Genomic DNA, 12592 nt, shown 5'->3' on the forward strand with positions numbered 1-12592 from the left:
GAGACAATTAGTTGCTAGGAGATCACTTTATCTGAAATACTAAAGACTTCTTCAGGCTAAAAGCAAGTGACACCTGGACTGTAATTCAACTGCACACCAAAACCCAAAAAGTAATGGTAAAGGTAATTATATAATCATAAAAGATGCTTATTTCTTTGAACTACAATTTAAAAGCAATTCTGTGAAATTACATATATAAATGAATTATTGGTCCTATAACACATAGGAATGCAACATATTTGAACAGCACAAAGGAAGTGGATGGGAGCAAGGCTATGTTGGAGTAAGGAAACGATGCCAGATGGCGACGTGAATGTATGGCGACAAAGGAAGAGAACCAAAAATAGTAAGTAAGGAGATTAATTTAACCAACTCTAGTTTATATACTTCCTCTCCTTTATTCTCTCAACTTCTTTAAAATAAAAAAATATATAAGATAATAAGTAGAATAACCTATTGTTGGGTTTGTAACATATATACATGTACAATGCATAACAATTACAGCTCAAAAAGGAGAAAAAGGGAATAGAGCTATACCCAAGAAAATTGAAAACATATGTCCACACAAAGACTTGTACACAAATGTTCATAGCAGCATTATATCATAATATCCAAAACTTGGAATCAACTCAAATGTCCATCAGCTAGTGAATGGACAAACAAAATGTGCTATATCTGTACAATGGAATATTATCCAGCCATTAAAAGGAATAAAGTACTGATAAATGCTACAATAGGGGTGAATCTTGAAAACATGCTAAGCGAAAGAAGGTAGACAGAAAAGACTTCATACTGTATGATTCCATTTATATGAAATGTCCTTTATAGGCAAATCTATAGATTCAGAAAGTAGATTAGTAGTTGCCTAGGGCAGGGGATAGATTGGGGGTAGGAGAAATGAGGAGTTACTACTGATGGACATGGGGTTTCTTTGTAGGGGAATGAAATGTTCTAAAAATCCATTATGGTGATAATTGTGCAATTCTGTGAACAAACTAAAAACAAGTGAATTGTATACCTTAAATGGGTGAATAGTATGTGAATTATATCTTAATAATGCTGTTAAAAAAAAGTCTAATGAAATCATGCCAACAGTGCATAGCAGCCAACTGGAAAGGAGCTCCCAGTGCACAGGGCAATTTGAGCATCAAAAAGACTGACTGCATTGAATTGAAACACAGTATATATATATATATATATATATATATATATATATAGTGAGTTTTAGTTTGTAAAGACAACAAAACAAATATCTCACCATTCACCACTGGAGGTTGCCAGACCACCAATCATTTCTGTGAAAAACTGAAAGAGGAAAAGAACCAAGCTTATCCTGCCTTACCTGTATGAATTGTATATTTATATAACTGAAGAGCTGATGAAAGAAAATTCTTTATAGAAGAAGTTCAGCCTAAAGGTACAGAGAGAATGGTAGAATAAGAAAATCACTGTTTTGCAACTTCTAAGGAAATAATGCTTCTGGGCAACAATCATGTATAAATAATAAAAGTATGAGGTAAAATTTGATGGGAAAATCTTATAATGGAGGGATCAGGGTCATATAATTTGAACCCTCTGATTTCATCCTTTTAAAAAATAACAGCTTTATCGAGAAATAATCCACATACAATAAAAATTCACCCTTTAAAGTATACAATTCAGTGGTTTTGAGTATAATCACAGAGTGGTGCAACCATCACCATTATCTAATTCCAGAACATTTTGTTAACACTTCAAAAAGAAACTTGATCCCTATTAGCAGTAAGTCTCCATTCCTCCTTCCCACCAGTTTTTGGCAACAATTAATCTATCTCCTCTCTCTGTGGATTTGCTTATTCTGGACATTTCATTTAAACAGAATCAAATGATATGGCTTCTTTCACTTACCATAATGTTTTTATGGTCATCTGTGTAGTAGCATGTATCAGTATTTTGTTCCTTTTAATGGTTGAATAATATTCCATTGTATGGGTATACCACATTTTGTTTATCCATTCATTAGTTGATGGAAATTAGGTTCTTTCTATTTTTGGCTATTGTAACACTGCTAAGAGCATCTGTGTACAAGTCTTTGTGTGGACATATGTTTTTAGTTTCTTTTGTTATATACCTAGAATTGAAATTGGTGGGTCATATGGTCACTTATGTTTAACTTTTTGAGGTGATTCCATCTTATCACTAAAAGTAGGATGGTAAAGTATTATGCGCTTCATAATATGATGTAAAAAAATATACAGCATACATACAAAGTATTCTGATCTAAGCAACTGAATCTGAATATAATCAAGCATGTAGATCAGGAATATGTAAACTTTTCTGTAAAGGGCAAGACAGTAAATATTTTAGGCTTTGTGGACCATACAGTCTCTGTCACAACTTCTAAACTCTACTGAGAAGCATGAAAGGAGGTACAGACAATGTGTAAATAGAAGACATTGCTTTGCCCCAATAAAACTTTATTTCAGAGCAGGCAGCAGGTCACATTTGGCCCACAAGTCATAATCCTTGTTTGAGATTTTATAGAAAACCTGGCGGAGACAGAAACACATTAAATCAGCCAAACTTGGAAAGTGAGACAAGTGACATGGTTTTTTCAAAAAAACATTACTGGCATGAAAATGACTTACATTCTGTTTTTTCCATAAATGCTCTCTTTTTTTTTTAATCTCATGCTGTGTGTTTCTTGAGTGAGTAATAAAAAGAAGCTTGGGTGTATCTGAAGGAACATAGTGGCTTACGACGTATCTTTCAGTGACCTTATTGTGCTGCTACTTCTCCTAATGGTAAAAGACCCCTCTGTTTGGACCAATTATAATTCTTCATCCCTATGGTGACAATAATCTCACCAAGATGTGAACATTTATCTAAGGCAGACCAATCAGAATTTTCCCTTCAACCTTTATTTTTTCAAGGTGAAGCTGGGATAGAAAAGCTATATTTTCTCTCTGGTTGTGAGAATATAAGAATGCAAGCCCCAGGACAGCTCTAGTCAGTTTCAGGTTTCGGTAGCCTTTGATCTTTAGAATGAAACCAATCTGAAAGGAGAAGGAAAAGTGTATATGTGTGTGTGTGTGTGTGTGTGTGTGTGTGTGTGAGAGAGAGAGAGAGAGAGAGAGACAGACAGAGAGACAGAGAGACAGGGAGAGAGAGACAGAGAGGGAGAGAGAGAATGGAGGGGATTGGAGAGATTTATTTGCAACCAAAGAATTCCATTTAATATGGTCATCTTAAAAGATTTTTGAAAGGATTAGACATAATACGTATAAAATTGCTGACATAGCAGACTTTCAACAAATGTTGTTTTTTAAAACTAAATCACAAATTGCTTATGTTTTATACATTATTATTTTATTTCCTATGTTTATATGCCCTGTCTTACAAACACATTGTCAGTTCCATGAGGGCAGGAAACATGCATATTATACTTCCTTGCTTTCCAGAGGGTCTAGCATGATCTTAGTTAATTTCTGTAAAAAAGATATTCTTCATTGATAAATAAGAACATGAAAATGTATTATTTGATTATAGAACTAGAATGACCTTAATATCTTCCAGTGAAGGTAGACTTGTTTTCTGTGAATTTATCTCAAGTTAGAAGTAGCATTTATTTTTATTTTTTTTATTTATTTTTTTTAAAAAATAACTTTATTTATTTATTTATTTTTAACTTTGGCTGCGTTGGGTCTTCGTTGCTACGCGCAGGCTTTCTCTAGTTGCAGAGAGTGGGGGCCCGTCTTGTTGCGGAGCACAGGCCCCAGGCGCGCGCGGGCTTTAGTTGTGGCATGTGGGCTCAGTAGCTGTGAGCTCGTGGGCTGCAGAGCGCAGGCTCCATAGCTGTGGCGCCTGGGCTTAGCTGCTCCGCAGCATGTGGGATCCTCCCGGACCAGGGCTTGAACCCGTGTCCCCCGCACTGGCAGGCAGACTCCCAACCACTGTGCCACCAGGGAAGTCCCTATTTTTATTTTTTAATTTTTTTAAATGGAAGTCTCTTCTCAGGTGTATTATTGTTTTTTTCAGTTAGTGGAAGAAGCATGAGTTAAATTATAAAATTTTTTTTCTTGGAAATTCATGGATGAGATGTTATTGCTCATGTAATTTAGGTTCTAATGTTGAATATTTAAGGCACATTTTTAGCTTAATTGCTGGAAAGCAATACCACCACAAGTTAAATAGTTTAAAAATAGAAAAAGATATAAAATTATAGTGAACATGTCATTTGAAGTAATTTGCATTCTAAACAAAGTCTGAAAGAAGTCATTAGAGTTATTCAGAGCAATTAGTTGATGGTTTTTAAAAGACCCATGTAATTTGAATTTGTTTACTTTATACATTTAAAGGCTTTACATATATAATACCAAAATTGCTGTCCTAGTTTTTAAATAAGTGAAACTCTTTTATTTTTTCTAAAAACCAAATTGTTAGAACCCTAAAAATATCTATTGCTGTTCTGAATATAAAGCTTACTTACTAACCAAGTATGATGTCAGTCCCACATTTCAAAAATTTTAAACAAATATGAATATGTCCTAGTTGTAATATCTAGGTGAGGCATGTCCTATAGCTTCCTCTCTTTAGCTAACGATAATTTTTAACAACTTTCTCATTCTTAGGAAATATTAGAATTAAATGAAAATTTGTCATTTCAATAATAATAGACATTTTCTTATTTATACTTACATATGAAATTTCTTTTCCAAAAAAGTCCTAAGAAAATGTTTTCTTCCTGTGGTTCATGTAATATAGGAACATAATTTGATTTACGTAAGTTATAGGAAGAAAATAAACTGAGATGCTTTCACTTGAGCTTGAATCAATATTTAATTTTAAGTAAACAAATACTTAAAAATTGTAATCTTGGGAATTCCCTGGCAGTCCAGCAGTTAGGGGTCAGAAAAAAAAAATTGTATTCTTTACTGCCATTTCTGTCCAGGATGGATTAGCAAGCACAGGATTTATCTTAAACAACGAAATAAGCAGACAAAATATATGAAACAATGGCTTTCAGATATTGGACAACAGGCAGTACATGAGAGCGATCTCTGAGAGAAGGGAACAAACAAGGTGAACCCTATGATTGCTCAAGCTACAGGCTAAAGAGAGTTTCTGGGCTTCACTGCAGGGTGCGGGAGTCCATACAGAACCTGGCAGACTCCCTTAGTTGAGGAGACAGAGTGCAGAGTTCATGGTGGCCAAGCCACTTGTAATGGAAAGAGCAGAGTACTCGAGAGGAAAGAGCTGCACAGCTAGAGAGTTCTAGAGACCTGGCTTTCAAATGTTTATACAGAAAGGTTCAGACTAGTCAGAATAGTCCATGGAGCTCACACAGTTCCAGGAATAGTTTGTGTTTGTACCAGCCAGAGTGAAAAGCTTCTTTATTCCCAGGGATTGATAAGAGAGTCAAATAACCCTGGATGAAGGGTAGACAACTATGACATGTGGGTCAAATCTGGCCTTTTATGTCCAGTTCACAAGCTAGGAATGGTTTTTACATTTTTTTTTTTTTTTTTTTTTTTTTGCGGTATGCAGGCCTCTGTCTGTTGTGGTCTCTCCCGTTGCAGAGCACGGGCTCCGGATGCGCAGGCTCGGCGGCCATGGCTCGCGGGCCCAGCCGCTCCGCGTCATGTGGGATCTTCCCGGACCGGGGCACGAACCCGTGTCCCCTGCAGCGGCAGGCGGACTCTCAACCACTGTGCCACCAGGGAAGCCCGGTTTTTACATTTTTAAAGGATTATTGAAAGCAAATGAAGAGTATGCCACAGATTATATGTGGCCCATAAAACCTAACTAGTAACCATGTGGTCCTTTACAAAAAAAGTTTGCTGAACCCTATCCTGGACTAAAGGCTGTTCTAAACCTGCCTAATAAGGGTTAAAAGCAAATCTCAAAAGTATCCATTTCCAAGTAAATTAACCACATCCTAAAACATAACCTAAAAATACTTAAAGGGAAAAAACTAGTATCCATTTCCAAGAAAATTTCTGCATCCCTGAACAATGTCCATAAATATTTAAAGGAATACAAAGCATCTAGTATCCAACAATGTAAAAATCACAATGTCTGGCATCTAATAAAAAATAACCACGTATTCAAAGGGGCAGTAAAAGATGACCCATAATGAAGACAGATGTCAATTAATAGAAACAAAAATGGCATTGATAATAGAATTTTTAGGAAAGGACAATAAATCAGCTATTATAAATACACAGTGTATATTGAAAAAGGTAGAGAAAAACATGAGCATGATGAAGAGAGAAATGGAAAGTATAAATAACACCTAAACTAAATTTGTAGAGATGAAATATATGATGTTTTAGATAAAAATATACTGAATGAAATTAATAGGTTATTAGACACTATTAGGAGGAAAGATTAGTGAACTTGAAGACATAGTAATGGAGACTATCATAAATGAAACAGAGAAAAGAAGATGGAAAAGTGAATGGAGCATCAGTGCACTGTGGGAAACCTTCATGTATCCTCATATATATGCCATAGGAGTCTCAGAAGGGGTGGAGAGAGATGGAAGGAGGGTAGAAAAAATGTCTGGAGAAATAATGACAGAATATTACCAAATCCCATAGACAGCAAAAGCTCAGCAAACCTCAATCAGAAGACACATGAAGAAAGCAACACGAGGCAGATAATCAAATTGCTTAAAAGCAGGAATAAAGAAAAAATAATTAAATTAGTCAAAGGAAAATAACATATTCCATACAGAGGCACAAAGATAAGCATGACAAATAAAGAATGCAAACTAGAAGATGGTAGAGCAACACATTTTAAGTACCAGAAGACATAATACCCCATCATTCTAGAAATCTTTACCCAATTAGAATATATTCATAAAATGAAGGTAAAGTAAAGATTTTTTAAAAGGCATACAAAAGCTGATAGAATTTATTACCAGCAGAGTAGTACAACAAGAAATGCCATAGAAAGTCCTTCAAGGAAAAGGATGTCAGATAGAAATTTATACCTACTTAAAGAAATGAAGAGAATCAGAAGTAAAAACTATTTATGTAAATATAAAAGTTTTTTCCTTATTTAAGAAAATTCATTAAAAGATAATTGACTCTTTAAAGCAAACATAGTAACAATGTATTGTACAGTTTATAACATAATTTTATGACAGTATGGGTAAACTCTATGACAGTAGTGGCATAAGGTCCAGGATGGGGGAAATGTAAGTAGATAGGGGTCTACTGCTGTCTGTAAAGTGGTGTAATATTAGTTGAACATAGACTTTAATAACTTAAATATGTATACTGTAATCCTAGAGCAAATCCTACATATATTAAAAAGATGTTTATTATGAATATATTATGAACAACTTTATGCTAATTAATTAGCAAGGTTGCAGGATACTAAGTCAATATACAAAATACAAAATTAAGTAAACAGTATCTTTACATTAGCATCAGTATATGAGATATTTAGGAATATATTTGACAAAAGATGTTTAAAAACTGTATACTAAATACTAGGAAACATTGTTAAGAAAATTTAAAGGAGACATGAATAAATGGAGGGATATACCAGGCTCATGTATGGGAAGAGTCAATATTATTAAGATGTCAATTCTACCCAAATTCATATATATATATATAGTTTTTGCACTGCCAAGAGGCATGTAAAATATTAATTGCCTGACCAGGCATCGAACTCACGCCCCCTACATTGGAAGTGTGGAGTCTTAACCACTGCCCCACCAGGGAAGTCCCCAAATTGATTTATTTTTAACTCAGTCCCAATCAAAATCCCTGAAGAAATTTTTAGTAGAAATTGATAGGCTGATTCTAAAATTTATGTGGAAATGCAATGGACCTAGATATCCAAAACAATTCTGAATGAAGCTTTTTTACACTACTGGATTTCAAGAGTTTTTATATGGCTACAATAATCAGATAGTGTCAATACTGCCTTGCTAACTATAGCCACTATATTGTACAGAAGATCTCAAGGATTTATTCAGCTTGCATAACGGAAACTGTGTTTTTTCACAAATACCTCTTGTTTTCCCCTCCTTCCAGGCCCTGGCAACCACCAATCTATGCTCTACTTCTATGAGTTTGACTATTTCATATTCTTCATAGTAAACAGCACATTTTTATATACTTAAAAATGTGCTGAGAGAATAGATCTTATATTAAGAGTTCTTATTACACACACACAAAATAAATAAAGAGTGTGGGAGGAAACTTTTATAGGTGATGAATATGTTTTTTAAAATTATATATAGACAGATATGTTTATTGCACAGATTGTGGTGATGGTTTTATGGATGAATACTTCTCTCTAAATTCATCAAGCTGTATACATTAAATATATACAGATTTTTTCCTTTTTTATTTTTCACTGTCTCCAATTACTGATTTTTTTCCCCAACTTTACTGAGGTAAAATTGATAAATAAAATTGTTAAGATATTTAAAGTGAAATATGTATAGATTTTTTTATGTCAATCATACCTCAATAAAATGGCTAAAAAAAGGTCATAATTGGCATAATAATAGTTACCCAGATCAATGGAACAAAATGGAGAGTCCAGAAATAAATCCACCCATACATGTATTGATACAATTGGATTTTTTTCTTTATCCTTTCACCCCACTTTTTATTCTTCTTCATAGCATTCATCCTTGCCCGGCAATTCAGTTGTTTATTTGATAATTATCTGTCTCTCTCAACTGGATTTTTTTTTATTGTGGTAAAAATCATACAACATGAAATCTCTCTTCTTCACAAAATTTTAAGTGTACAGCACAGTATTGTTAACTCTAAGCACAATGTTGTATAGTAGATCTCTAGAACTTTTCCATCTTGCATGACCTGCACTCTATACCCATTGAACAGCAATTCCCCATTTCCCCTGCCCCCCAGCCTCTGGCAACCATCATTCTACTTTCTGTTCTGTGAGTTCGACTACTTTAGATACCTCCTATAAGTGGAATCATACAGCATTTGTCCTTTTGTGACTGGCTTGTTTCATTTAGTGTGAGGCCCTCAAGGTTCGTCATAGTAGCATATGACAGGATTTCTTCCTTTTTTATGGTTGAATAATATTCCACTGGAAGCATGTACCATATTTACATTATTAATTCATTGATGCATACATAGGTTGCTTCTACCTCTTGGCTCTTGTGAATAATGCTGTGATGAACATAGGTGTGCAAATATCTCTTCAAGATCCTGATTTCAATTCTTTTAAATAAATACTCAAAAGAGAAATTGCTGGATCATATGGCAATTCTATTTTTTAATTTTCTTTTTGGAATCTGCATACTGTTTTCCATAGCGGTTGCTCCATTTTACATTCCCACCAACAGTGCACAATGGTTCCAGTTTCTCCACATCCTCTGCATCACTTGCTGTTTTCTGATTTTATTTATTTTTTTGATAATGGCCATCCTAACAGATATGAGGTGATATCCCATTGTGGTTTTGATTTGCATTTCCCTGATGAGTAGTGAAGTTGAGCATCTTAATATATTTGTTGACCATTTGTATGTCTTCTTTGGAGAAATGTCTATTCAAGTCCTTTGCCCATTTCTTAATTGGGCTATTTATTTAGTTTTGCTACTGAGTTTTAGGACTTAAATATTTTAGATTTTAACTCATTATCAGATATATAGTTTGCAAATATCTTCTCCCATTCCATAAGTTGCCTTTTTACCCTGTTGGAGGGAGGAATTACAAAGGGGCACAAGGAAACTTTTTGGAGTGAACGTTTATTATCTTGAGTGTTGTGATGATTTCACGGGTATATCCATATGTTAAAACTCCTCAAATTATATACTTTAAATTTGTGCAGTCTGCTGCATGTTAATTATATTTCAATGAGTTGTTTAAAAAAAAGAAAATAGTGAACAAAAGTAAGAGAACCTCATCAACCCCAGAAATTTACATTCACTTATCTAAAGTTTTTTTTGTTTGTAATTACATAAACAATTTATATATAAATTTACAGAACAGTTGATTTCTTCATCTTGAAATTTTTTTTACATGAATATGTATTAAAAATATTCAGAGTTACCAGTACTTTCTTATTCATTATATAACACACCATAATTAAATATATACCATGCCAAATTCTGGGTAAGTAAAATGGATTAACTCAAATTAGAAATTAATCCAATGGAACAATCTTTGGCTTAACATTTTTTTTTTATTTTTTATTTTATTTTATTTTTTTATTTTTTTTATTTTTATTTTTTTTAACATTTTTAAATGTGCTTAATATTGTCTGATTTCACAACTGAGAATTTTTACATTTTTGAGTTCCAGCCTAATCAGTTTCTCCCTTCATCCCTTTATGAAAGGAAGAAATTGAAAGCCCCAGGAAAGCTGGCTATGAGCAGAGAGAAGCCAGTTTGTTTTGTGCAGAGGAAAACAGGCTCTGGGACTTTAGTACTCTGACTCTTCCCCTAAATCCCAGTTGTAGAAGTAAAAGACCAATACAGACATTGGAAGATAACCAGCAACAGCAATGGACAAAATACCTACTATTGGCAAATACTAAAAAGATAAATCAACTAAGGTAGTAGGAAAAATAGGTAATGCTTGTCTCACTACAGTTTAAAAAATTCCTTTACATGCATTATTTCCTTTAATGGACACTAGTCGTGGTCCCTGGAGCAAAGCAAGTGCTCAGTAAAAGCTTGACAAATGAATAGATTGAACTTCCTAGCAGTGTCTAGCAGATTGTAGGCGCTGTATATTTGGAGATAATTCTGCATAACCTCTCACATCTGTACATCTTGTGGGCAGAGGAACTGACTACCTTTGTTATGAACTATCTTTTTGAGGATATTTATGTAGTAATCAGCCTTGGAAGATAGAGATAGTATCTCCCTCCAGAGCAATGGGCAGGTTTGCTTACTGTTCAGTATAATAAAGCTGTCCCTTTTTGGAGCAAAAGTCACACAAGTTTACTTCCCATTATAAAAGATTTGGGATCCTTATGCTGAGGGTTCCTCTCCTATAATGCACTGTATTTCACATGTAGGTATCATTTCATCTTCTGGATGTCACGTTGTGGGAATTGAGGCTTGGGAATTGGCACAAATGATGGTACTCAGGTTGTTGCTATCGCTCTGAACAATAAACTGCCCTTTGTCTTTGGCCCAGAAGTCTCACATCTTCTACCAACATCCATCAGACTGTGGGAGGCTAAGCTTTAGTTTGCAAGTAGGTTAAAATCTCAGGCCCTTCACAGTTCTTGACGCTATACATGCTTTTTGCACTAAAGTGCATAATCTCAGGAAAGCTTAAAAAAAAAAAACAGGATAAGTAGCCTTATATTGGATAAGGAAAACAAAGAAGTAAGTAAAATCTAACCAAAAATACAACTTCCCCACTTCGCAGAACAGAGCTACTATTAAGAGGCAAAATAGCCATCATCTTGCATTGGGGAAGAATAAGTGAAAGAGCTAATTGATGGTAATGTCAAAACAATTATAGGGACCAGAAGAAAATACAGAAATTGGAAAACAATAGAATCATAACACATGGAAAGTTGAAAATTAAGGAGAAGTTGACTCAGGAAGCTCCCAAAAAAGTGTTATGTCATTATGCAGGCATCAATTCTTCTGCAATCTCTGGAAAGAAAAAAAATATCACTGAGTGGTTGTTTCTGAAAGGGTGAATATGGTGGGAGAGAGATCTACTTTGTATATTTTGAATTTTGTACCATCTTCAGGTAGTACTTATTCAAAAAATACGTGTATAAAATTTAATTTGAAAAGCTTTTAAATGATTTTTTAGGTAAGAAAGCACGAATTGTTTTGAGACTAAAAAACCAAAAAACACAGCAGGTACTTTATCTTTTAAAAGATTTACTGAGGAAACAGTTTTTTTGGTTTCATGGAGATAAAAAAAGTCTTTACCTTTGGAACACTACTTTTGTTAAGGAAATTCTTCAGAATAGTCTCTTTCATTCCAGGTTTGTAAGAAAAAAATAGCCACCTATTGTTATTGAGTAGAGGTATGAGGTTACCTTGAATCTGAGAATACGTGCATTGTGTTCTATTTGGTAATGTCAATTAGATGTACGTATTTTACTTCTAAAAGAGGGAACAGAAGTAGTTTTCCTAAAAGATATTCAATCAGGACTATTAGTGACCTCTATTTCGGTTTATTAAGTATTGAATAACTATGAATTCGAGACGGTCTCTTCAGGAGCATAGAGCTTGCTTTTTAGTTGTGCTTCTGGGAAGTCAAGAGGGTGTATTCCAGCCAAGCTTGCAGCAATTGTGAGAGAGGCTGTTGTTGACCACAAAGTGTGGCTCGTGCTTGAACTTCTCTGGCCCGGTACCAGCAGGAGAACTGTAATAGGAACAGCAAATGGGGCATTTGTCTGGGTGGCTCCACTGCCATTAGTATTAACTGCAGGGGCTGCTGGGCTGTTTGAGGAGGCTCAGATAGTTATAACTGAGAATGAACTCTTTAGATTAAGTAAACAATGCTGAGGTCCTTAGGAATATCTCAGGAACAGACCCCTGGGGTAAAGATGGGGCCTCCTGCAATTGTAGAATAGCACTTGGAATTATACTAGTAGTGAAAAGACCTTCTTTGTTACTCCGAAATGTTGAAAT

At 34.6% G+C, this 12592-nt stretch overlaps 1 protein-coding gene across 1 annotated transcript in view; it reads left to right on the forward strand.

Moving 5' to 3' along the window:
* The first annotated feature begins 234 nt into the window (after positions 1-234).
* OTOL1 (otolin 1) overlaps positions 235-12592 on the forward strand; it is a 55815-nt gene continuing 43457 nt past the window's right edge. The window contains exon 1 of the mRNA XM_067737223.1: positions 235-346. Coding sequence (XP_067593324.1) covers positions 262-346 — 85 coding nt within the window. The 5' untranslated portion in view covers positions 235-261. The remainder of the gene's footprint in view (positions 347-12592) is intronic.

The sequence above is a fragment of the Pseudorca crassidens genome, chromosome 5, assembly GCF_039906515.1.
Source record: "Pseudorca crassidens isolate mPseCra1 chromosome 5, mPseCra1.hap1, whole genome shotgun sequence".
NCBI lineage: Eukaryota > Metazoa > Chordata > Mammalia > Artiodactyla > Delphinidae > Pseudorca > Pseudorca crassidens.